General features: G+C 48.2%; 1 protein-coding gene and 1 long non-coding RNA gene across 2 annotated transcripts in view; one reads left to right on the forward strand and one right to left on the reverse strand.

Moving 5' to 3' along the window:
* Positions 1-22,223, reverse strand: part of LOC142774692 (uncharacterized) — a 100,637-nt gene extending 78,414 nt beyond the window's left edge. Inside the window, exon 1 of the long non-coding RNA XR_012886500.1 lies at positions 22,150-22,223. This is a non-coding gene — a long non-coding RNA (uncharacterized LOC142774692). The remainder of the gene's footprint in view (positions 1-22,149) is intronic.
* Positions 1-27,727, forward strand: part of LOC119186380 (uncharacterized) — a 68,217-nt gene that overhangs the window by 18,608 nt on the left and 21,882 nt on the right. Inside the window, exon 2 of the mRNA XM_075875493.1 lies at positions 24,252-25,241. Within this exon, the coding sequence (XP_075731608.1) occupies positions 24,252-25,163 (912 nt within the window). The 3' untranslated portion in view covers positions 25,164-25,241. The remainder of the gene's footprint in view (positions 1-24,251; positions 25,242-27,727) is intronic.

Genomic DNA, 27,727 nt, shown 5'->3' on the forward strand with positions numbered 1-27,727 from the left:
ATGTCCCTATCGACGGACGTTGATTTATTTAGCTTCATTCCGTCTCGAACGGAGCGAAACAACGTTTGTTGTATTCGTCCATGGGAGCCGCAACGGAAACACGTTATAATACAACGTATATACAACTGATTCTGTGAACACTGTAATACACAAGATGTACGTACAAGGTACACGTTTCTTCATTCCTTACCCGCGGTGTATACGTCTACACTGTACCCGCGCCGTTTACACCCCCATTGCGCATGCGCGTCCCCTTAGTCCCCTACTCCTCTCCCTACATCCCAACGCTCTCCCTCTCTCGCCTCCCAATGCCGACGCAGGCAGAGTCTGCTATCGAGTTTCTTGATTGAAAAACCGACTGCTCGTGCTGTACAGCCGTTCACTGGCCATCCTGTATATATATATATATATATATATATATATATATATATATATATATATATATATATATATATATATATATATATATATATATATATATATATATATATATATATATATATATATATATATATATATATATATAGGACTCTTGCCCTTCAAGGTATTGGGCCGGTGGGGAGATTTCTCCTGTGCGTTGTTCAACGACAAAAATTCGCAGCGTCTGCATTTAACTAAAAGCGGACTCCGCGTTCGTGTGTCCAATCAGAGTCATCTGTCTCTCATTGCCCATTAGCAGCGATTGGCATGTTCCAGTACGAAACAACGGTCCGTTACAGCGTGCTTTGCGCCTTCCCCTGCAGGTTTCCCTCCTTCGCAACGCCGCGCTGAGCGTCAACGTCGCCGCCAGTGTAGGCGTTACCGCCCGCTGCTGCGCATCTACACATGGTTCCCTTCAGCGGGAGATGGTGGATTTTTTCCCCCTTCCCGATGGGTGAAAATGCATTAAATAAAGGCTGGATGCAGCCAGTGCATGTGATCGGAAAATATTTGAGTCATGGCCAGAATTAGGGAGCTACCGTGAATGACCGGGGTCTACATGATTGAGTATCATGTAAATGGCTGATTTCTTTCTATTTATTGTGTGTTTGTAGGTCTACGCGAGCAATAATATTACTTAATTATTTTAACCTACCGTTTGTTCATCTAACGTGTCCAGGATGGATCTAACCGGCATGCATGACGTGAATAATAATAATAATAATAATAATAATAATAATAATAATAATAATAATAATAATAATAATAATAATAATAATAATAATGACATGAAGGGAATATGCTGCATGACTATAGTTCTTCTATCTTAACCAGTAAACGCAATTGCAGAAAATTTTATGCTTGACCACCGGTCAGCAGCATTACGGGCACGTATCCCCAAGTGTCAGTATAGGCACTCTCTGACCATAATTAGGATGTCACTTGAAAAAGGATTGGCTGATGGTCTAATTCGTTTATGTTCCACGGCTTAAGATGTTCAGAGCCCGCTCTAACAGCCTTTTTTTTTTTTGTGGGGGGTGGGGTTATGGTCCAGCGATCTCTGCATATGTAAGAAGTAAAAATTGAGCTCGCATACAGTACTGAAGCTGGAGTCGCACCGTGCACGCAAGTTTAAAATCTCAGTGCTGACTCCACAACCGCTTTTTTTAAAGTTTTTTGGTTGAATATATTGCCACTAGCCTTGTCATTGTATTAAAGGTAGTGCCGAAGGAGGGCACTGTATTTTTCGCTAAGAATCGTGCAAAATTTGCAATGTTTACTGCTATATTACCCGACTTCCTAACGTCCCTTCCTCCTCTCTCACACAGTCATGCACGCACAGTCACGAATGTCACCTTTGGGTCTTGTTGGACTGCGCCATGCTTACACCGGTGTAAGCTTTATGCACGTACGTACAGACGGGTTCACCGTTAAAGGGAACACTTTCCTGCGCACGATGTCCGGATTTTGCTCTCTGGCAAAATGCGTAAGGCCCTAGCTTTGCCTATGACTCCTGGTGGTTAACTGTTCTGACTTCTTCAGGCACAGTATTGCCATGTACGGACAACGTTTCTAGGTCTGCTTTCAGTTAGGAGGCTCGCAATATGACAGGTGCTCATTATTAGAGTGCTTTCTTCAATCGCGGATGGTATTTTACGTACATACATACATACATACATACATACATACATACATACATACATACATACATACATACATACATACATACATACATACATACATACATACATACATACATACCTCGTCAGTATGTAGGTATGTACTGACGAGGTGCGGACCTGCCGTATTCACATGTATGTGCGTAGGTGCGCGAGCGGCATGTTTATACATGCTTACATTTCCGTGGGGTAAACCATACAGATGCTATGCTGTGTGTGACTACAGGTGTGGTTACTCCACATTGTGAATGACTCGAAACTGCACAAAAAAAAGTGAGGAGGAAGATTAGGAACAAGTAATGGGAATGTTTTAATGATATGGCAAGGAAGCGTAAGAGTAATTTAAAGAAAAGTGGGCATGGTAGCCACTTAGCTGCGCGCTGTAAATAATTTAGCATGCAAAACTATGCTCAACCGAAGTTGAAATAGAAAAAAAATAATTGTAGAAGTATATTATGCTGACAAAGCTAAAGATAATTGTGTCAGCACGGAGACACTCATTTGGACCGCTCATTAAAGATGCTGTAAACTACCTTTGACGTTCGTCACCTTTGTACAATGCTGACGTTTATTTTTCGTTTGTTCGTTTGTTTTCTGCATGCGACAAGGTAGAATTGGCGATTTTTCAACAACGTTTCAGTCGGCAGTCCAGCGCTCATCCTGTCGTTCGTTTCTCATCTTTCTCCTCGCCGCTTCAAGTTATTGGCAGGCCGGAGCGACTCGCCCGAACCGACAAGTTGATAACTTCGCGCTACGCTCGCGACACTTCGCCCACTCGTCGAACGAATCGGCCGGCGTCTTGCTATAGATTCAGAACGCAGCGCCGACCTTTTTTTTCGGGGGCCGCCGTGTTGTCCCCCCGTTGTGCCACGCGCGTCGTCTCCCACAGCGCTCGGAGGAGACGGTTTGTCATGTCGGTCGGTCCGCGGCGAGAAAGATGGCAGTAGGGGTGGGGGGGAGAGCGGAGTGTCAGGTGCTGGCATCCTGTCCCCGCTGGATCTCTCTGCTGGGCTCGCCGGTGATCCGTAGTGCGATGGCACGTGCCTCGGCCAGCGACGCGTGGACGCGACAGGCCTACGCGCTGTTGGTGGCGGTGTGGTGAGGGAGAGAAGAGGGGGAGGGGGTGACTCGCTAAGCGGCGGGGCGCGAAGGGGAGTCGGTTGCGGAGCGGGACCCAACCGGAAGAGCGACACGCTCCGCCGACTTCCGGTTGGCGCGACGGATCTTTTCGGTTGTTCGAGAGGGCGCTCGCCTCCTTCCTCTCTCTGTTTCCCTCTTCTCAGCGCGATACGACGAACGACACGATGGCGTGTGCCGTTCACGTCCTCAACGTCTCGTGTAGAGACGGGAAATTGGCCTGATTCGTGTCCAGTACAACTCCAGATCTACTCGCTGCCGTTCACCATTTAATAGAGTAGCGCTTATGCGGCACATTCATTGGCAGAACCGCGTCAGTGTCACTTTTATTGTATTTGCTTAATCAGTGACTGTTTGAACGTTCCTTTTCTGTTATGCGTGTTGCCTCATTATGTAAAAGAGGCCTTTGAGGGTTTCAAGTGATGATGATAATGTTTATTATTATTATTATTATTATTATTATTATTATTATTATTATTATTATTATTATTATTATTATTATTATTATTATTATTATTATTATTATTATTATTATTATGGTGGTGGTGGTGGTGGTGGTGGTGGTGGTGGTGGTGCAGTGGTTAATGCACTCGGCTGCTGACCCGGCGACGGAGGTCGCATTTCAATGGATGCGGACGCTGAAAATTATCCGTGTAGTCAGGTTTAGCGCCATTTTAGATGTCACATGATGGTCAAACGTTCGGGAGCCCTCCACTACGACTTGTCTCATAACCATGCTTGTGGTGGTCTTGGCGCATAAAACCCCAGAGGTCATCATTTCTTACAGCCACTCGTTGTTTACGACTCGCCGTGGATAAGCTAAACGGCTACGGGTTGGCGAGACCATAGTGAACTCTGAATTACGCATTAGACGACTATGCCGCAAATTACAATGTGCTGAAGTGAGTAAAGGGCGTTTCATGCGTCAAAACACAAATGTGGACATATTTTATGTCTAACCTGATGCCTAAGATAACTCTAACTGTCGCCTTTGAGTCGCCTTAAGCGAATGCTAAGTTACAGCGTGTATTTTTCAGAATTTATTTATTTATTTGTTTGCTTGTTTATTTATTTGAATTACCCGCGTGAATACGCAAGGACAATGAAAAAAAAAAGGAGAGAGTAAGCTGGCAACTGCCAACTGGAGGAGCACAATGCCTGCTTAGGCACTGCGCCATGGTCCCGACCGGGCTGCAGAAATTAGGCGCCTTTTCTCCTCTTCTAACCACTACCACCACCACGCCTGCTTACTCTTTCGAGAGGAGGGAAGATACACAGAAAGATACGAGGAGAAAAGAAGAAGCGTGTTATAATATAAGGAGGAAGCCTGACGTCACGTCGCCAGCCTTGGCGAGCCGGGGCCCGCTTTGAAGCCAGCAGTGTCAGCTCAACAGGTGACCTCTCGCCTCAAGATCTCGCCAGAAACGAGACTTGCCGACACTTTTACAGAGTGTGGCGCCAGCGTAGCTTTCATCCGAAACACGCTCGTTCGGTGCAGACTGGTCGGCTCACCCGGGAGGTTCCAAAACGGAACAACACCACCGAGAGTATACCGGAACCCTGTACCGCACGCTCTGTCGTTTTGGTCGCGTGTTGGGCCTGCGCGGCGGGCTTCAGCACGTGTGACGTAATGCTTCTTCCTTTCATTTTTCCTTCCTTTATTGCTATAACGCACCGAAGCCTTTAGTATATACGTGTACACGTCCGGTTTTCAGTTGTCTCCCGAAGATCGCGCCGCCGTGCCAATACCGCGCGCGATATTCCGAGCGTATACCCTGCTCGGCGCGCGCTTTCGGCGACCTGCGCGCCCCCGCGCGGCGCTCATGCATGTTGCATAACGCGTCGCCGTGTGGCGCGCGTGTAGTAGGGGGGCCGCGCGCTGGGGGAGAGCTCTACTGACCGCGAATGCGTCGTCGTTGTTTCGCCGCCGTGGCACACGCAAACACACTCGACAGCAGCATCAGCCGCCAAGGGCGTGTCCTCTTGCACCCAACGACACCCCCCGTCCCCCACCCCCTCCAGCGTCCCCTCACGCTCCACATCCGCTGTGCACCGTCGCTTCGTCCTGTCCTCACGGCATATATATATATACCGCCGAACAAACCACAGAGCGATGTTCTACGGACCGTTGGACAAAGGACCGCGCCAGGGGTGCTGTGAGGGAGTATGACGGAATGCCGCCCACTATGCGATGCTCTTTCGCGCGACAAGGCGGCGAAGCCAGATGTCGAACCGTGGAGGCTGAAACGTTGCGAACGCCAGTTATTGCGAATGGACCGATTTGGCGATTCTTTTTCTCACTGCCGTTTCCCACGTGCACTTACTGCTGAAAAGGAAAGGCGGGTGGGGAGTCGTCCTCACCCTCATTCTCACCCTGTTGGAGTCATCCTCATATTGTTGGAGTCGTCCTCACCCTGTTGGAGTCCTTAACTCGGCGCTGGCGACTCGCGGGATTCATTCCCACTCATGGAAGTCATAAACGAAAAGGCTCTCTATACTTACGAAACTATACAGCACCGAATCCCAGTGGAGACGGTACTCGCATCAGATGGAATAGAATGAACGTTGCATATGAAGGAGTGAACGAAACAAAACAGAAGAGTCGCCCAGAACAAAGATCTGCTTCAGGGGCGTAGCCTTTCCTTCCGGGGGAAGTTGAACGAAAGCTCTAACTAACCTAAATGAATGTTCACGGTGTGTTTGTACGTGTGGGTGTATGGAGAACGAAGATGCGCATAATAAACTTCCACAATGTACTCATGCGCAAGTGAAAAACTTCGCGGGAACATTGAACCTGTCGAACCTCCTCCACAGCAACTCCCCCCCCCCCCCTCCCCGGCAACGTCAATAATCTCATTCGCTGTCCTGTAGAAGAGCGTGTGGGGGGTGGGTGGCATCCCACCCCCCACTTGCTATCCTGCAGCGAGAAGGGCGAAGGGGAGGAAAAGTATACTTGAAGAGTGCGGGTGAAACATGTGAAAAGAAAATGGATATGCAGATCTTGTAACAGCTGTTCTTGAGGCAAAGAATGCAAAGTCTCTACAATCATTGTAAATAATGAAAAAAATAAATACATAAAAAATGAACGCTTAAGGGCAACACAATGCGAGTTTTCTTGATTGAAGAAATGCAGTTTAATAAGAACAATTGATTAGGTGTATGTGAGCAAGTTGAGTGCTTTTCGCTGTTTCAACGAGCAAGGCCGTGGACCGTGTTTAAGTCACATAATCATGCAAATAATCAATGCAGTACAATCATATGCATGCGCAGGGCATCACAAAGGCACCACTCTGCCCAGTGCTCAACGTGTGAAAAGGCGGCTGTCAAGTGAGGCACTCCCACAGTAGAGTACTTAGCACTCTAAATCGTTTCCCACTTTTTCTACACACACACATGCGCAGGGTATGCCTTCAGCAGGGGCGGAGGTTTGTCGCAGCGCCCCCTCCCCCATTGCTATTTTGTCAAGTTAGTGTATAGTTATAAGCTTGACAAGCAGGTCAATACACCGCATAAATCTGTCAAGTTTTATCAAACGCATAATAACCAATTTCTGGGGGGGGGGGGGGGCGCAGGCACATCGCATTAATCGGCAAGGCAGTACATGATCGGCTCGTCAACATTACGGACGAAAACAATTGTCCGATATGCTGAATATTATAAAAAAGGTGTCTTTTCCCAATTCCACGTGGAGAAAATCTTAGCGATAAAGCAAAGCAATTCAGGCGAGAACCTTATAAGCGCCTCATCAATCACGAAAATTGACCGTCGACGACGTCAACACGAGCGATGCGAAAAACATCAATACCTAATGACGTCACGGATAGCCAGAACTGGTGACGTCCGCTTGGAGTCACATGATGACGTCATCACGTGACATTGTCGCATGGTCGAACGTGGGCCGATCTCGGAGGCCCCGCAAAACAAAGTGACGTACGGAATGCTTGCAGCGCCTCCGATCTTGGAGGCAGTGAAATGCCGCGATAGGTGCAGACTCCTTTCTGGAGCGGCCTTGAGAGGAATCAGAATATCGACAGAGAAGAGAAAGTTGAAAATTAGGTGCAGAAACATTCGCCATGCTTCTGGTGATGAAGACAGATAATTTTGGGTGAAGGAAGAAAGGAAGGAAGAAATAAGAAGAGGAAAGGCAGGGTGCTTAACCGGATACGCGTCCGGTTTGCTACCCTGCACTGCAGGGATAGGGGGATTCGTATCAGATAGAGAGAGGGCGAATAGCACTTCACGCAGAAAGATTTCGGAGACGCAAAAGCTTTCGGAGAGAGAAAAGTTCACTATATATAGTCACGTTATTAACCTCTTTTTACTACAACATTGGACGCGAGCTGAACCGATCGCTGGAAACACAACCTGATTGTCTCCTTTACTTCCTTGACATTTCTTCTGTTTCACAGTGACACACGCAATGGCATGTGGCGATCTCACGCCATTGCCTGTGGCAATATCGACATAGAAGGAAAAGAAAAAAGGTTTCTTTCTTTCCCCATTGAGTCGTCTTAGAAAATAGCACAAGAGACCGTGCGAGCGCTTGCTTGATGAAACTGTCACCCCCCAAGAACATTCTGCATAGCAAAGAAGTATCCGTACGTACAAAAACATCATATATACAGATATAGCTATATCTTGGGAATATGCCACTCCTTTCTACAATAGCTGGTTTTATTATGTGATTGAGGACATTTACTACGTTTTTTCTGGCGTGCCTCCTAATAATATCGTGGTTTTGGCACGTTTTAAAGGTTATTATTAAACGTTATCATTACCATCTCCGCAGTAGACCACGTTTCGTAGAAAAGAAGTAGCATCACTATAAAGCGAGAAAAAGCGCACCGTTTTCGGGACAAACAGGCGCATTTCAATTTTGCCCGCAGAAGATTTATAACAACATGAAAGAGCAAGAAAAATTATAATAAATACTGTCGAGACGTGGTTGAACGCCGTGCTTTGCGAAGCTGCCGTAAACGCAGCCCACAGTGCACATTTCTCCCTGTGCAGCGCTGTCCATCTCTTTTTTTCACATGCTGGGGCTTTGCTCAGTAGCAAAGCCACTGCCGAGCCAGTAGCAATTTCTCTCCGCAACGACATTAAATAACAACAAAAAGAAGACCGACGAAGCACACAGCCAGGTCAAAACAACGTACTAAAGAGACGAGAAGCCAGGAGAGAGAGAAATGGTTGCACTCTAAGCACGGAGGTTATAAAACCTTCGTGTAGTAACGGGCCCGAAAAGATATAAAGCCGGGGCTAGGCATCGCTCATGGCGAGGTGAAGGTGGTGCGTATGGTGGTGAGGGAAGGGGGGGGGGGGGGGGGCTAAGTCACGTTTGCCCGCTTTGTACCGCGACGAGCACAAGCAGCCAGTGAGCGCCGCTCTCGGCAATAGCGAGCAGGTGCTCTCATCTGGCTGCGCAAAGCCACCGCCGTCGCCCTCCTGCCCGGGGTGATTTAACCTTTCCCTTTTGCCCCGCGGGGAGGCGGCAAGATGAGGTGAAAGAGCACGACCACCTGGCCTGCCCCCCTCCTCCCCCCGCCCTCCTCACGAACACGCACGCACCATACGGCACTGCATGCGCTGCTGCTGCCGCGGACTGCGATACGGCGGCGCGCAGAAAGATGGCTGCGCCGTATCGATCTAGCGTGCGTGCGTGCCGCGTTGTACGAGCAATGTAGGGGGCGCCCAGCGCAGTTTGGGAGCGGAAGAAGAGCTCGGTCACGTGAGTCACGCCTCTCGCCGTCTCTAGCCTGCTGACTTGCTGCGGCCCCACGACAGCGGGCAGCGGTCTCTTTTGCGTGAAGAGGTTAGCGGTATATGCGAAAATCGACGTGAATGAGGAAATGAAGAATGACTCGTGTCTGATAGCATTTCTTTTTTTTTTTTTTCAAATTAGGTGGGTGAAACGTTGTAGAGAAAGCGTTTTTAATGACAAAATGATGTAGAGAGCCTTGGTAGGGCATCCTCAGTGTGAAGAACGGCAGTAAAAACTGCAGCGTTGGTGAAAAAGTGCAGATGAATGCTCCGAGCGTGTGCCACACTTCTCACGCTTGCCGTTCGGAACGACGTAGGTGGTGGTGACACATGGAAACGCTTTACGACCTTCGGTGATACCATACATATCCGTCTTATAAAGACTGCACCTCGACGATTTCATCGACATGCAAGCCTACAGGCATGACACAGGGCCACTGAACACACCGTACGCGTGGATTCACGACTGTCATGGTTTACATCATGTACTCCAAAGAACTTAAAAGAAGATAAAGCCCTTACACATCCAAACAGCGCTGACGCGTACCATTTAACGTCCATCCACTAGGTAGCTAGGTGCTGTAACTATACAGGACGCGTAGGCGTATATTACGTATTTTGGCATCTTTTTTTGCGAGTTCTGAAGCGTATGAGTGCGAGTTCTGAAGCGTCCGTATGCTTAAGCGAGTTGTGCTTGTCAGGAAGGCGACTGCCAGCTTCGCCATTTTTAGTCTATATGAAGAGATGGTTGTGAACAATGAATACTATGATTCGTACTTTCCCTTCTACGTGGGGCTGCAGGCTAATAAACAAGAACCGTTCGCTTTCTTTGAACCCATTCGCTATGTCCTTTGTGCATTATTGCGTTAGTCGTTCGAGTGAACCAATGTAGTGGCGAGCGTGACAGGACAGCTGCCAGCATCCTCGCTTGCAACGCTGGTTGACAATGGCGCACGGGGCTCTGTTGGGGGCGCTGCCAGCAAACAGTGTGCAAGGACCACTGTGCATGCACGTTCGTGCGTTGCACACACACACGTCTCATCTCGGACGACGTCGACGTGCTGCCTCCTCTGTGGCAGTACTCGTGGTCTCTGCGGGAGTTCGTGTTTGCTCCTCGTTCCGCTGCCGTCCCATTGGGCGAAGAAGCGGGCGATCGGCGTGCTCACCGACCGAAGAGAGAGCTTCATGCCAGCGGAACGGTCACGAAGTCAAACAGTGCCGACGACGATATATCGGGTTGCCCCGCCGCGGGGCCTTGTTCGAGGACTCACTCGAAGCAGGAGTGTTTTTGTATACGTGATCCCGCTGCGGAGTGGTCCTTCTCAAGACCCGTGCTGTTATAGCTCTGAAAGGGATCACTTCAAGACGAGAGCGGTCTGTATATGTATGAGTACAGCCTTTGTCCTTGTTCATTTACGACATTCAGGCTTCATTTCGAGACCGGGTCTGGTAAAGACATCTTGTGGGGTAGTATTTGTAGCCGCGCAAACCGGTTACGACGTGCAACAAGGCTACACCGCTGAGCTGCGGTGGTACACTGATATATCTAGCGTTGTTTGCTTGACTTACAAACGCAAGTGATATTGAGTGAGGACGTACTTAACGTGATCTGTACAAACTTTACGCGTGTATGGAGGAACGATGTGGGGGAGGGGGGACGGGGGAATGGAGGCCGACCTTACGGAGCTCAGCGTCGGTTCTACCGTTTACAGACGTATATTAGCCTAAATAGTGATGGACGATTAAGCCTTGTTATTACGACATGGCGCCATGGGTTTCACGGCGACATGCACTTTTAACAAAGATGCTTCGTCCTTCCTTTGTTATTTCATTATCGTCATCGCCGTCCGTTGCTGCCGTGCGCCGTCATTCCATCGTGATTTCATGGTTCTCACTACTTCGTCGCCTCCACGTTTGAGGAGCACTGTTTTTGCAAGGAAATGTATCTGAGTAAATGTATGTTCAGCTTTGCTACAAATATTTGCGATTGACGTCCTAATTGGGATATCATTCCTCGCAAACACATCTGATCAGGTTTACTTAACCCTATCCCAGATGGAATGGGACTTGCATGTATACAGTATATATATATATATATATATATATATATATATATATATATATATATATATATATATATATATATATATATATATATATATATATATATATATATATATATATATATATATATTTCAGCTAGACTGCGCTGCTGCTTAGCTTATTGTGGCATAATTTTTTAATATAAAAGTAGCAATCATTAGTCGCCTTCGACATTGCCGTGACCACAGGCGTTGACGTGTCGTAATGCGGGGATTACTAGAGTCTCTTTAAGCGTGTTGTCTGGATATGCTGCAGCGCAAACTACGGACACGACGTTGGAAAAATGAGAAGCATGCAAAGCAACCGGCATAGGAAGAGTGGACGGCCATCAGTGAGGATTTGTCGATGCATATGAACGGGTGTAATGACCCTGCCATTCAGATGTGACCGGCGTTCAGTCAAACGTATACAGCTTTCTTCTCGGACTGAGGGTTCTCGTTCTCAAGCATGCATAAATGAAACTCCAGCTGCACGCAGTGCTGCATACGTGTATACAAGTTCACGAACGTACACATTGTATAAAGGGACGTAACATTATATCTATGACCTCAAAACGCGAAGAAATATTCAGGCGCGCCGTTTCAGCTATTTTCAACGGAGTCTGTCTTTCGACCACGTTGCTTTAAAGAACGTGACTTACGAACTGCATATTCGCTATTTCTATTGAGAGAGATAGAGAAAGGACGAAAAACAGAGACGTTATATAAAAAAAAATAGGTGCTACTAAATGCTAGCTTAGACATGGTCGGATTATATTACTGTCATGCCTCCACCTTCTTGTTCATAATACACTCAACCAGACGGCCTAAAGCGAAGAAGGCCTACCATGGTTTTCTAATGGTTATGATGCTAGACTGCAGTAAGGTTGAAATCTGAGTCAGTTAGTGGATAACGCTGAAAAAATGAATCCATCAAAAGGACGAAGTACAAGAAATACACAGTGACTGGGACAGTCGTTGTGCGTGCCACGCCTCCTCTTTGTCCTCCGTCCTTTCTTGACTGCTTCATTCTTCCAGAAAAGTGTTCAGCTGCTTACCTTCTTGAAGGTCGCAGGATTGAATCCCGACCGCGGCGGCCGCACTTCGACGGAGGTAGGTTGCTGGAGACCCGTGTACACCAGGTGGTAGAAATTTCTCGAAGCCTACACTTCGGTTTCTGCTAATGATATATCGTGATTTTGGGGCGTAAAACCGCAACAGATATAAAGGCGAACGCCTTCGATACCTCATCGAAGGCGAAAATTGACTCTCGGCGGTGTCAGCATGAGTGATGCAAAAAATCATCACGTGACGACATCACGCATCTCCAAAATTTGTGACGTCATCTTGCTGTCACCGTGACATCATGATGACGTCATCGCCTGACATCGACGCTTGGTCTAAAGGTGAGCCGATTGCGGAGGCCATGCAAAACCATGGCACAGTGATGAGGTCATCGCCTGATATCGACGCTTGGTCAAAAGTGAGCCGATCGCAGAGGCCGTGTAAAGCCAGGTTAGACGCAGAAAGCGTCCAACGCCTCTGATCCTTGAGGCCCTGCGAAACCTTCCAGTCGTCCTGGGCGTGTGGTGAAGTAGCGCCCTTTTTACAGGGCCAACGGGGACAAGAGGAACACGACACTTGCCATACGGTATATATAGATCAATCACCAACTAGCCCAGTTCTCTAGTCTCAACCTTATCGTCTTTGAGCGCGCGTAAGGAACATCGCGATATTTTAACACGATGAAGCGCATACCGGTACGGTGCGCTGCGGCTGCGAATACTACGAGGATGTACGTAGCGCACGAATGTTTGTCGTTTTAGGGGCGAAGCTCCTTATGGCGTGGCTTGTGCGTCCCTCGTAGTACGTAACCACCAGTGGCACATACCCGAAATAGGTATAACATTTGACCTCCAAGGTGGTGCCGGTGGGAGATTTCTTCTGTGCGTTGTTTAACAAAAAAAAAATAGTGCTCAATTTACATGCCAATGGCTGCTAATGGGGAATGAGAGACAGGAGCATTCGGCTTTTAGTCAACGCGCACGCTGCGATCCCCATTAGCAGCCATTGGCATGTACATTGAGCACTATCGGACAAGAGAGGGTTGCTACATAATGCTCGCTGGGTGTAACGCTGGGTGTAACTTGGTGTAATGGACGGTCACACAGACGGACGCATGGACGGACGAATGCTTCGCCCCACTCTCCATCATTCACTCCGTGGATAAGCTGCCATTTTTTTCTCGGCTACGAAAGAAGCCATGCGGGGCAGCAGTGATGTAGAGAGAGAGAGAGAGGGAGAGAAGGAGAGAGGCCGCGCTGCGGTGTATGTACACACACGCAAGCGCACGCACGAACGCGCAAGGTGCACGCGCGCGCCGTGGTGCGTGTCTGCATGCCGTTGACGTCGGCGTTGATCTACGTTATACTTACACGTACGCGCCCTCCATCACGGACGAGAGAGAGACGCGCGCATATGCGCTCCAGAGCACGGAATTGTTTCTTCTCCGAGAGGGTTGCCCGAATTCTTAACCGCCGGAATGTGGCACACGGATGACTCTATATTACGCGTCGTGGTTGGCCTGTAACGGATGTGGCCGAACAGCGCCGCCCTTGTGACTCGAGTCATCCAGACTCGAGCCTTCTTATCCCTTTCTCGTTTCCCTTTCCACGTGCGGGGTACCAAACCAGACAGGATCTAGTTAGCCAGCTCCCTGCCGTTATTTTATCTATCTATCTATCTATCTATCTATCTATCTATCTATCTATCTATCTATCTATCTATCTATCTATCTATCTATCTATCTATCTATCTATCTATCTATCTATCTATCTATCTATCTATCTATCTATCTATCTATCTATCTATCTGTCTGTCTGTCTGTCTGTCTGTCTGTCTGTCTGTCTGTCTGTCTGTCTGTCTGTCTGTCTGTCTGTCTGTCTGTCTATCTATCTATCTAGAAAGGAAGGAAAAGATATACACATTTAGTTTTTTTTTATTTTGCTCAAGTTGAAGCTGTTCATGCCAGTAGGTGGGTGGATACATCAGTCCTATGCCTGACCACGTGTGTTCGGCAGCTTAAAAAATTTGCAGCCTTCTTCCATACGTTCCAGAATACATTACATGTAAGAGTACGTTGAAAGTTATTGCCCACTTGAAGTCGTTTCAGCCTGGCTTCTTCTTTGTTCAAAATCTGGAATTTGATTATTTAACCAAAGTCCGTGTTAGAAGCATTGATGGTGCTATCAATGCCGTAGTTTGCAGCGCCTCTTTTTACGGCTTCAACGCAGTGCGTCGACCGCATAATGATCCAGAGAAGTGATTCTTAAATAGAGAAAGGAAGAGAAAAGTGAGCCCCGTTATTGTCTGCTTCAGTGAGCGACACCGCCACAGTAGCTCACAAGGGATGGGGGTGAGGAGGGATAAAAAGGATAGGAGTAAAGATGTAGGAAAGCCGAAGAAGGAGAAGAGAGGAAGAGACGTAAGGTGGTAAGCCAGAGCGAGCGAGGACAAACTGAGGGGATAGAAGAGATAGGAAAGATGGGAGCACGGTCACTGGAGTCCGAGGACGGGGCACACCTGTGAGAGCTCCTTTCGGCGTCGGTGGATGGCGTAGAGCAAGTCCAGTCGGTCAGAGCTACACTGTCGTCGAAGGTCGTCGGCGGCAGGAGGTGACGTAGGGCGAGCCCAGTCGGCCTGATCTACGCTGACGTCGGAGATCGCGAGGGCACAACCGGTCGGCATGGAATCCAGCGAGCGAGTCGCATAATGATCCAGTTGTCAATGCATATTGTTGGAGGGACGTGGTTCAGCTCTTCCCCGTATCCTCGCATAGTTCCGTATTCTGTATTCCCGTATCGCTCCGTATTGGCCTGGCCTGCGCTGTAGCGTCTAAGTTGCTAGCTTTTTAAAATGTGGATTAGACTGAACAGAGCTTGTTTTCGTTGCGCTAACTTCGGCAAATTATTCGTTTGGTGTGGGCATTTTACACCTAAACATTACAACATTGCTGCTCCCTCTGTTTTTCGGCCTTTTGTTGTTGTTGTTGTTGTTGTTGTTGTCGTCGTCGTCGTCGTCGTCGTTCGTTTCACACGCTCTTTCCCTATGCACGTTACGATGAACGTCCATGTTGGCTTCCCTACCCTCTGTTGTTCCCTCCTCAAATATTATTGCGGAGGTGAAGACAAGAAAGAAGAAAGGCCAGAAAAGTCGGCTGGTGCGCGAAAGTGTTGGTCAGCCATCTTGACTCTTCTCACTGTTCTACCGTGTAAATACTTCCTACATTTATTCAAACTCCGTCTCAATGTGTATAAAAAAAAAACTTCGTGCTATGGCAAGTTACAACGCGAGGACCGTATGCCAGGACGGGGCTCTGGCTCTTTAGAGGCCGCTCCTCAGCAGCACTGCTGTACACTGTAGTGAAGCCAGTCCATTGCGCTGTACGAACGCCGTAGGCCTCTCCACCTTCTTGCTTTGAAGTCGAGAGTTCGACGAAAGTGTTCCGGATGGGATAAAACGTTAGGCATTAAAACAGACGGGCAACGATCAAAAAGGAAAAAAAAAACAAACTAAAGCGAATCAAAGCCATTTCGGCATCGCTGAGGAAGCCTTGTTCACTTTAATCATTGAACCACGCATTTTGTTAAAGCTTTTAGTCCAGGAGACCATCCAGAATGCATTGTTCTCGTTTTATTTTGGAACATAAAGAGAAAGAAAGAAAGAAAGAATGAATAGAAGAAAGAAAGAAGAAAAGGAAGGAAGGAAGGAAGGAAGAAAAAAAGGAAGGAAGGAAGGAAGGAAGGAAGGAAGGGAGGGAGGGACCCGCTGCGGCAATATAGTGGTTACAATGCTCTACTCCTGACAATGAGGCCGCGGGATCGAATCCAGCCCATAACGACCGCATTCCTATGTAGGCGAAGTGCTGGAGTCCCGTGTGCTCGGGGTTTATGTGCACGCTAACAGTAGCGGAGCCACAAATGTTTTTTCCTGGAAGGTTCGATCATGTTTTGTGCATGTTCGTGCGTGCGTTTCTGTGTGCGTGTATGCATACAGGCGAAAAATTGAAAAAAAAAAAAATCCGAGGCAGGCTGAAAACCCCTCCCCCTCGTCACGCGATGTTTAGAAAAAGTAGTTCACGATTTAGAGCACTATAGGTGCTCTACTATGGGAGAGCTGTGTGCCGTCCCTGAGCTACACTCGAGAGCGATGTGAAGTTAGCGAGTGAGTTGCACGTTAATAAACACCAGGTGGTCAAACGTTTTCGAAGTTTTCCACTGAGGCATACGTCATTATCATATCGTGGTTTTTGGACGCAATATCCGAGCATTTACTACATTAAAGTGATCGAAGTGAGCAAGGCTTGCATGAAGATGCCGAAACGTCTTCTATTCGTATCGATTTTTCATTTGGTTTGGCGTCTGCCGTCTTATAGCTTCACCATCTAGCCTTCCGTTGCGTAAACATTGCGACTCCATCACCGATGCAACGCTGGAGGGATCCATCCGCAACCCGCCACAGGACGATAGTTATAGCGCGAGAACAAAACGACGACACAGAGACAAGAAGGACACCAAAGACATGTCCTTCTTGTCTCTTGTCTCTGTGTCGTCGTTTTGTTCTCGCGCTATAACTATCGTCATCTGCGGCGGCTGCATTTCCGATGGAGGCGGAAATGTTGTAGGCCCGTGTGCTCAGATTTGGGTGCACGTAAAGAACCCCAGGTGGTCGGAATTTCCGGAGCCCTCCACTACGGCGTCTCTCATAATCATATGGTGGTTTTGGGACGGTAAACCCCACAAATCAATCAATAACTATCGTCATGCCATACCAACTAGGCCAAGCTGCCACACTTCCGCCACAGGAACCGCGAATAACCACCGATTGTACCCGGCGTTGCCGAGAGCGTCGCCGCGAAAACGACGGCAGTCTCTGTCCGGGCTCTGTGTGTGTGTGTGCAGTGGTTGGGTGTGGTCTCGTCACGGAGGCCATTCAGGCGGAGCGTCGCTCTCTTTTTTTTCTTTTGTCCCGCGGCGGCCACCGATCTGCTTTGTTCTGTCTCCCCCGCCTCGCTCTTCACCACCACGCGCCTTTTCTCCGTCGCCGTTGCTGCATGACCCGATGGCCTCCCCCACGGCCACCTCCTGGCGGAGACAGCAAAGATGGACGGTGCTACGCGCGCCTCTGCGGAGGCGTCCCGTGACGCGCGCAACGGATTTAGCGCCGCAGCCGACCCGCAGCGTTTTCGTGTGTGTCTGTGTGCCGTCGCGATGGGCGCGTGGCGCAGTACAGTGTACCATAGAGTTTCCCACAATACTTACTAGAGGGAACTCTGGCGCTAGTGTCTATGGGAGCTGCAACGCACGGCGCTTCAGCGAGCATGGGAATGATGGGTAGTACACACATTTGTCTACTAATATTCGTACTTCTGGCCTGCCTTTGGCTCCGTGTGTGTTCGTGTGGCTTGAAGCTGTTTTCTTACGAAACAAGTATTAGCAAATGTTCAGTCGTTGCGCTTCACCGTTTTATTTTTTTAGACTTGCTTTGCAAATTGGCTCACGAAGTTTAAAAGCATTCAATCTTTATTTAAAAACGAAACCGAAACACAACAATAAACGAAACCGCAAGTAAGATTCGCCACCCGCAAGTACGAAGACTAGGCAAATGTGTGTGCTACCCATCAATGCCATGGTCGCTGAACGATCGCAGCGCCAGAGTGCCCTCTAGTTAATTTTGAGAAACTCTATGCAGTGTACTAGACGTGAGGGCCATCGATTTCAGCGTTAGCAGGAACGAAGTTGAACTGACCCTATGTGCACTGTACAAAACAATATGTAGTTGATGTCGGCTGGAGGATCCGGCGAAAAACGACTAATGCATTTTCGTTCCGGCAGAGTAGAATGTAGGCGCTGTTACGTCGCATCGTTCTAGTAAGTCTGCACTTGAAATTAATTTAACATTTGCGAGTGAATCAGAGAGACATTACTGCGATATTATGCGCACTTTTCACAGCATGAAACGCTGCCAATATCGCTCTAGTACATATATATGTATAGCGAATTAGTAACACTGGTCACTGGGCATTCTCTTGATTTCACCGAATCTATATTATCGTGCCAGGCTTAAAGCACCTTTTGATTCACAGCTAGAAAATTGTGGATCTGTTAAAGGGTTTTCGACGGGTCTCTTTTCTGCCCGTTTTTCTTTGCAACCAGATGCGCCAACATTGAGTGGGTGACTGTCGTCCATGTAGAAGACTATCGAGCGTTGAACGCAGGACTGTCCGCAACAGCTATCTTCAATAACGCACACCCTGGATTTTACACCGTGCCTCGCCGGCTACACGGATTTTCATCAAAGTGGTCCTCGTTAGAGCGTGCCACGCCATTCCCGCCGAGCTCACCGACATATTTAAGACCGCCATCACGATGCCCTTTGGTTTGTTTGTTTGCTTCCTTTTGCAGTACATGCGAAGGCCTTTCGGACTCCGCAATTCAGCTCAAACCTTCCAGCGGTTCATCTCTGAGATCACACAGGGCCTACCAACTATGCTTGCCTTAACATCACACAGAGGAATTACTGTCAGTCTCTCTCTTTTTTTTTTGTTTTCCTCTCTTCCCTCTTTCTCATCTTCCTTGTCCCCTTCCCCAATCCCCCAGTGTAGGGTAGTCAACCGATGTCTTTCTGGTTAACCTCCCTGCCTTCTCCCTTTTGTTGCTTCCTTCCTTCTTTCGTTCCACGCAGAGGAAGGGGATGTATACAAGTGTAATTTTTTGCATATCGACATACGTACCATATCTCCTTATCGTGCTCCTGAGAGTTGTTAATTGGCAGATCTTCCAGTTCTGCAACCCTGCTGACTAAACTAAACGCTTTTGTACAAGTTTTCAGCTTTTTTTTTCTTTCTATAGACTAAGGGCACCAATGTGAAAATGTATTCCCCGCGTGATCATGAGAGCACTTACATTGAAATCTCGTATATCGCGTTTCGCAACATCAGCGTGTAACTTGTGCACGATTTCTCGCTTGCGTCACACACTAGCTTAATGCGTATAGCCATACGCCTATCTTTCACGCTTGCGTTTGCCGTCTAATATATGAAGGGCTCGACGTCTCGGTATTTGTCGCGCATTCCTGTAATATTTGTCAGTCTCGGAACAGCGACATTGGAGACCTTGATTTATGCTTGTCACACGGCAACACGCATAACCGCCACGCGTCACACAGCTCCGAAAGATTCTGACTGCTGGATTTCGCAGTTGCTTTACCGCAGGGAGATCGTTTTTTGTATATGTCACTGCTTTGTGCGACATAGCTGCTACACTGCGACACTGCTGTGTGCGACGTCATGCAGGTGTCGTGCATAAGCCACGTGGACGTTTTTTTCATAGCACACAGGACTGAAAAAAAAAAAAGAAAACAATGCAGCAAAGAATGCGTGTTCCTAGAACAGCAAAAGCAAATAAAAGCATGAAAATAATTTGCCGGAGATTATTCGAGGCGACCTAAAGCAGCATATCGAAGTGACCTAAGCAATCGCAGTAAGTGGTTCTTGAAGGAAAGTAAGGAGGAGGAGGAAGGGAAGAAATGAAAGGCAGGGAGGTCAACCAGACGCACGTCCGGTTTGCTACCCTGCACTGGGGGAAGGGGTGAGAGGATTAAAGGAGAAGAGAGAAAGAAGTGAAGGACAGCGTGTGTGTAGATGTGACCATGTCCATCGCTCGCCTATAAGTGGTCGTGTAGTCCGGTCGTCTTTAGAAAACTTAGCAATGCCCGCGTCGCTTTGCTGGCCAGCGACGCGTAGAGCCATGAGCCAAGTATCTTCTCTTCGGAAAAAGGTCTACTGCCTAGTGTCTCTAACGTTTCGCGTAGCAAGTTGCGTTCGCTCGCAAAACGTCCACATGAACACAGTAGATGTTCTATTGTCTCGTCAGTGTCGCACGATTCACATCGGGAGCTATCCGCCATTCCTACGCGAAAAGGAGCACGCCTTTGTAAAAGCTACTCCTAACCACAGGCGGCACAGTAAAGTTGCATCCTGGCGGGAGAGGTCCGATAGAACTTGAAGCTTTCTCGATGGGTCCAATTTGTGTAGGCGGCGGTTCCTGACACTGGGGTCACTCAGCCAAGTTTCCGACATGGTGTTAGCGAACGAGTGAAGGCCCCTTGCAGCGTTGGTTCTCGACAATGGAATTGCGAATGCATTGGAACAATGAATTGGGAAGGAAAGTAAAAAGGAGTTAATTTCTGTCCGCCTAGTTGGTGACACGGCTTAAGCTCCTTGTAGGAAATGGGGTAGGGAGATAAAGAAGAATTGTATAAAGAGAAGGATATAGACGGCGGAGCACTCGCCGCACACGAGTGAAGGAAGAGAAGAGATAGAAAAGATGGGGGGACACGATTGAAGGAGTCCGAGGACGCGGCAGCGATCGGCGAGAGCTACACGGCCCCAGGAGATCGCGGACGGAGGGCCGATCGGCGAGAGCTATACGCTAGACAGGAGACAGTGGATGACACTATATACCGTTCAGCCCGGAATCCCTGCAGTGAGCCCCCTAAAGAATCGCACGAGTTCATGAATCGCGCATTGCCAAACGTGGCGATCGGACGCAAGGACGCCGGGACGACAAAACGCCCGGACGCAAGGACGCCGGGACACCAAGATTTTTTTTAGTGCTCCACAAATACTTGAGCGCATCATTGATGACGACAGTGGTTGCTAGCTTACATTCATGGAAATCGCTAAAGTGCAATCTATAGGTGAAATAGGATATATAGTGCTAAGCGTCGACACTCGCCCCTCGGCTTCCTTGAAGTATACAGGTGTGGCTTGCGTCTTCGCGAGACGCTGTGTGCGCAGTGCCAGTTCGCCTTTATTTATGGCTTTCGATTCGCGCAGAAGCTGCGGAACGTTTAAAACCGTGAGTTCCCATCCTTCCCTCCCCTTTCCTAGTCCGGGCTTATTTTATATCTCGATTTTTCACCATTCTGCTCATTTCATGGACGGGTCACATCTTAGCGCGACACTTGCTCTGTGGGGTCATCACGTCTGCAGTCACGTGCGCGTATTTTAATGGCAGAGACTTGCGGAACAACTGCGTGCGCCAGTATATAGAACAAAAATTCACAAAAAAAGCAACAAATTCTCTTAAAGATACCGTTTAGCTCACCTGCGCTCATTCTCAGCCAGTGAACTCGGGCGGTGTCTCCATCTGAGCTGTGCGCAGTTCAGCCGGAATATGCATACATTTCTGTATATGTTTTTTTTCTTTCAAGAGTACATTTACGGGTGCCAGCGTGGCGTACGTCGGAGGAACGAACTTCGAAGTTATTTTTTGGCTCGTTTCTTCCATTGTTGTCATCACGTCCCTTATATACCTCTGGTCCCCGAGTCGTATACATATAATCGCCAGCCTCTGTGCACGGCCCACCGGTATCGCTAAATTTGGACCGCCATGCAAGGAAGTGGCGGGGGGGGGGTCAGGAGGGGGGAGCAGGTTCGAGATGCGCTCGTCATGCCCTATACTAGACGGGCGTTGACTAGTTTTCGTCGCCGAGCTTGCAGCGTCGGGGACGGCTTCTCCGCGTTACACCCTTCTGAAGATGAGACCCCAAGCGACGACGTTTGGTCTCTTATGAAGCGAGCGGGGGAGCTGGCGCGACATTAGGGCCATTTTAATGTTCACCCCCCCCCCCCCCCGCTTTGCCATTATAGACTTAAGAAGTTCACCTTTTGTGCTGACGGGCCACGCAGACATACGAAGTGCGTGCGTGCGTTGTTATATATACTTCTATATGGTGCCAGCTTACGGGCATCGCTGCGTTGCCACCCCTCCTCCTCTGCGACACCGGTGGCTTCCCTAATGCTCTCTACGATCGTTTTTACTCGGAACTCGAGCGCTCTTGTACGCTCCGACCGAACCCTGGCGTGGTGCTGTGGTTTTGTAGCTTTTGCCTAAACATTAAACGCGCGCGCGCATTTAGGAAGAGACGCGTTCTTTTGTTGGCTCCAAAGTTGTCCGCAGCCACGCCCGAGGTGAAGTTTAAAAAAAAAAAAAAAACTGGCTACGCACCTTAGCGCGGCTTCGATGATCCGGTTTCGGTGAAGATGTGCCACGCGAGCATCGCATGCCGCTGTCATTGAGCTGCATAAAAGAAAACGAAAAAAAAACAAACACACACGATCAGTTGTTGCTTCCAACGGGGCGTCGTCTTCATTTTGAGTGTCTATAGACTGGTTCTACAGCAGATGAGCGTAAAAAGTCATATAATAACTGTCAGATATTTCCGCAGTGTTTACTCTAGCTTCGGGATCTAACGCTCAACTCAAGGACCGAGTGACGACCGATGTTGACAGGTGCTATCTTCGTCTTTTGTGACTCGAACTTTGTCTTATGCGGTGCGCTAGATGATGACGTAGAATAGTAACATGGCAAAACTTAGGTGATTCCTCACTCATTAGTGCCATCGATCTTATAGTATACGTATACGGCACTGCAGCATTCAGTGAGTAAGAAGTTTTTGGCAAAACTTGCGACACCTATAGTGAGAGCCGTAGTTGGTGTGGGAACTCCACTGTTTACTACATTTTCCATACTGGTATAATCACTAGTGACGAACGCTGGGAGTAGAGAATAACTGCATCTTAAAACTTTCTGTTGGACTATAGTTGGTACATGCTTACCGAAATACAACAAGACGCGTACCATTAATGAAGAAAAATTACGGACAGAACGGAAAAAGACTCTTTCCTGTTCTGTCTCTAATTTTTATTCACTCATGGTACGCATGTTTTTGTATTTCAGTTATAACTGCATTGATGAACGCGTGGAAACGTCGTGACAGAGTACAATATGAGACTATAACGTCTTCTCCAACAAAATGTTGACGAGTTCTTGTTGCAGGTGGCCTTAATTGAATACGGGTGACCGACAGTGTAGGAATACATATACAGAAACCATAGCTACATTTAGGGCGAAGGTTCATTGCGCACTTGGTCTACGCAGCAGCTCCTCAATCATCTGTATGGCTCGAACCTGTCGGCCCTGTATGCTGAGCCGGCCGGTGTATAGATTGCCTGGCTGCAAACATCCATCCCTGTTTGTTTTCTATGTGAAACGTACTTACCCCGAGAACCCTTTGTGACATTGCCTTTCTAAAACGAATTTCGAATGTGTTTCGTCGAACCTACCGTTCTCATGAAAAGCGAGAAGCAGGTGACTGCTGGGGATGTTTATTCAACGTTAAGCGCGATTCATCATTTGGTTCATTCAATATTTTTCTCACATCAACACAAAGCATGCGATAGGAACTGTGTGTGGAGTGCCTAAATCTTCGGCATTTACGAAGTAAAGGATCCATCTATATTCGTGTAACGGCAGGGACTTATGTTTATAAAATCAGGGCATGCATAGCTTACTGCTTGGTACTTTTATTGTCGAACTATGTTTATTAGAACGAATTCCTTGTTTAGGAAATGTGAATGTATGGTGGCACTACTTAAAACCAAGCGTCTTTTCGCCGTGTTCATTGTAGTTGCTGCGATAATAATAATAATAATAATAATAATAATAATAATAATAATAATAATAATAATAATAATAATAATAATAATAATTGCTGGGGCATTACTTGCCAAAACCATGATATGGTTAAAATGTGCGTAAGGGGTTCCGAATCAATGTAGACCGCCTGGGGTTCTTCAGCGCAGCACCTAACTCGAAAAGCAAGGTTGTTCGTGCGTCTCTCCGCCATCTGCATGGGGTCGCCGTTGGCAAACGTTATTCCATTCATTCATTTGAGACGTAAGATCGGATCAGACGGGAACAAAGGGGCACTTATTTGTGGGGTACTTCGCTGAGAATTTATGTCAGTTATCGGTTCTTCCTTTGTTTCGATATGTTTATTTTCTTCTCCTCCTCACGACGAATGAGGCGTTGCATATATTATGACGTATCGCCCTGATTCCATTTCATGCATTTTTTTAGGGGAGGGGGAGGCTTTGGGTCCCATAGCCCTCATGAATCCGTAGCGTTTTCTCGATATTTGCTAGAAGCTAGTGATCCCATTTTCTCTCGTCACAATCCACGTGCTTCCTTTCGCAATGTGCAAATGTTTCTATCACGACCAGCCTTCAATCCTTCTCACACGTCCCTGTGTCTCTGTTCCTTCGCAGATGTGGCAGGACATTGAGAGCGTCCTGCTGGGTGACATGGCACCTGGCTTCAGCCCCGAGCCCCGCGGCCCGAGCCCTCTTCCCCCTCGGCGACCGACCCTGCCTCCGCCCTCGGCTCCGGGCCCCGGATACCACCACGGCGGTGGAGGTGGCGGTGGTCCCGGTCAGCACCACCTCGCCGGCGCGGCCGCCTTCACGGCGCCGCCTCGTCCCGATCTCCTCGAAGACCTCGGTCTCACCGTGGCCGACTCGAAGCACCCTTACGGCTGCGGAGGCACCGACTCCCCTTCGTCGTCCATACCACCGCCGCCTGCCTATCCGGCACCCTACGCCTGGCCCGCGCCCTCAAAGTGCTCGGGCTACCTGGCCGCGGCGCGATGTCCCTACCCTCCCCAGTGGTGCGGATCCGTGCCGGACTCGTCTCGCTACGGTCCTCCGTGCGGCAACCCGCTAAGGCCACCGCCCGCGATCGGGGCGTGCTTCGGGCAGGGTAGGGTGCCGACGCCACCTCCGTCCCCGCTCCAGCACGACGGACTAGTGGTGCCCCCTTCCGCCCTCTACCCCGGTCCCAGTGTGGTGCCCGTCGCACCCGCGGCGCCCAAGCCCCGCCGGGGCCGCCGGTCGCGCGGCCCCAAGAAGGTGACCGTGCACACCTGTTCCTACCCCGGATGCTCGAAGACGTACTCCAAGAGCTCGCACCTCAAGGCGCACCTGCGCACTCACACGGGCGAGAAGCCTTACCAGTGCAACTGGAAGGGTTGCGGCTGGAAGTTTGCTCGCTCGGATGAACTGACGCGCCACTACCGCAAGCACACGGGCGACCGGCCCTTCCAGTGCCGGCTGTGCGACAGGGCCTTCTCCCGGTCGGACCACCTCTCGCTGCACATGAAGAGGCACGCCGAGGTGCTCTGACTGTGCCTTTCGGGGGTGGCTCCGGTTCGGCGGTGGTGATGTGTCCGATGCTCCTGCGTTCGTCTCGACTTGTCCGAGGTGAGTCTGGCCTATAGGTATTCCGCATCGCAATTATCTACATCGACGACGATTTATGGTGATTTGTATTGAAAATTGCTTTAAAACGGGCTGCTGAAGCAAATAATTTAGCTCACTTTAGCTTATTAGCCATGTACTGTGCCCAATAATGATTGCCTCACATTTCGCCGTCAGTTAAGCTCTATATTGTTATACGGTAATGTAGGAGGTGCCTAATTATTCCGGTGACGTCACTTTTAACAACCATTTGATATTGCATTGTTATTTATTTCCTCTTCAAGCATCATACTTCTCTATTTTCGGTGGTTCGATTAATAAACAGAAATATGTGTCTTAATTCTGATGTGGGCTCGTTATCACGAGTTTCAAGTGCTTTGCATTGTCCAGTGGTAGCACTCATAGTCGGCTCAGTGATCTCCTGTCTGGCAGCTTGCCTCTTGCTGGCTTAAAATAAACAAAAACAAGTTTCCTATCTTCAATCACCTGCTGATTTTTGAGACATAAAGCGTCTAAAACAAAAAACGAAGAAATATACGGCACCCTTGCATGAACTTGTGCCGTAGAATAGGTTTTTTTGCATATTGGATTTTCTCGAATAATTGATACTCAAGCGTGCTGTTTACGTCCTAAGCAAGTCAACGCAATCTCATCAGTGATGTAGTGCGTGACAATATTCTATAATAAGTTCACTGTTTACACTGCCTGAAGCTTCCCTATAGTATTTCATGTGGCTCTGCGACAAAAATTAAGCGTGCTGTTCTCCTCTCTTCTTATGATACTTTGGAATAAGACGATATTGTTGTGTCAAACTAAAATAGCTGTAGCTTTATTTGAAGGGAGATACCAGCATCTACTCCGACTCTGGTGACGCTCAACGGGGGTTTTTTGACATCGGAAGTGACGTTTTGTCATATTGACGTCAGTCGCTGCTCTTCTGATTGGCTGAATAAATTGAAGTGCGCTGAACTTTCGTTTTGGTCCAAGCAGGCGACACTATACTGTGCGCTAAAATATAAATACTTTAAGTGTGCTTCTACAGATACAAATAGCATATTCTGAAAATAATTCCAACACGACGCTAGATACACTGGCTCATTGCTGCCACGAGGAGAAAATTTTGCTATATCCATGAGAAACGCACAGTGATCGAAAGCAACCAGCGACGTTACTGACAAAAGGAAATGTGGATGGGAACGCTTTTTTTCTCTTCGCGTGCACTGGCTACGGAGATTGAGGACTAACAAGCTTAGTTTCTTTTTTTCGCCAATTTTTATAACTCTTACCGCGTTCGCCTTAGTATTTAGTGCTGCAGAAGGCATGCCGAAGAAGCGTTGCAGGGCACATTCTGAGCTAATGAATCGGTATGCAAGGAGTTCGTACAAACGCAATGTATACCTTAAATGTCTAGCCGGTCTGAATATGTATGTGCTGTAGTCCCTCCAATATATTATTTTCGGCTACCAATACTGGCAAGGCCAGTTTCATGGGTTCCATGTATATCACTTGTCTCAAAAGATGTGTTCGAAAATGGCCAAAAATAAGAGAAGTGCAATGTTTTTTTTTCGCGTCCTTTAAAATTAATGTTTCTATGGCGACCCATTCTTAATATCACAAGAGATACTGCGTGCTTCGGTAATTATATAAATTAGAAGAAGAAACGTTTCAATCAGAGTAGACAGGTGATCAGCCCATAGGGGAAGGTGGAATACCGTCATGCGAAAAGCTATAGCAGTCCTGAGATTTCCGAAAAGCGGCCGCTAGTAATTTTCGTGGAGCGGGTTGGATTGGATTGGATAAACTTTTATTTGGTCCTCCAAAACACAGATCGCTGTGTTGCGGGCAGCTCCCACGTGGGGACTGAGATGGGGGAAATCGAACTAATTCTGCCTGTGGAACGCGTTTCTCTTGTGTGCCTTTATACATATGCAAAATTAATAAAATATTTCCCGCGGCAGGACATGGGGGGGAGGGGGGGTCTTTGACTACTCAGACCCAGAAACACTCCCTTGCTACGCCAATGCCAATAGCTTAAGGCATCCATCTAAACCTTCCGACACGAAGATACATACGACAAAAGTAACTGTACCAAAAAAAAAAAACGTACATTTGCTGGACGTCCCGTTAATGAGCGAATGTAATTGACTTGATTGATTGATATGCGGGGTTTAGCGTCCCAAAATCTCCATGTGATTACGAGAGACGCCGTAGTGGAGTGCTCCGTAAATTTCGACCACCTGGGGCTGTTTAACGTGCACCCAAATGCGAGCACACGGGCCTACAACATTTCCGCCTCCATCGGAAATGCAGCCGCCGCAGCCGGGATTCGAACCGGTGACCTGCGGGTCAGCAGACGAGTACCTTAGCCACTAGACCACCGCGACGGGGCTGAGAGAATGTAATTGGATGGCGTGCCTATACAAATTGTTATGAATGTTGGATTACGCATGCCACTTCGCGCTCATAGTTTGTTGTTCATTTTATATCGT

The sequence above is a fragment of the Rhipicephalus microplus genome, chromosome 10 (genome assembly GCF_043290135.1).
Source record: "Rhipicephalus microplus isolate Deutch F79 chromosome 10, USDA_Rmic, whole genome shotgun sequence".
Lineage (NCBI taxonomy): Eukaryota > Metazoa > Arthropoda > Arachnida > Ixodida > Ixodidae > Rhipicephalus > Rhipicephalus microplus.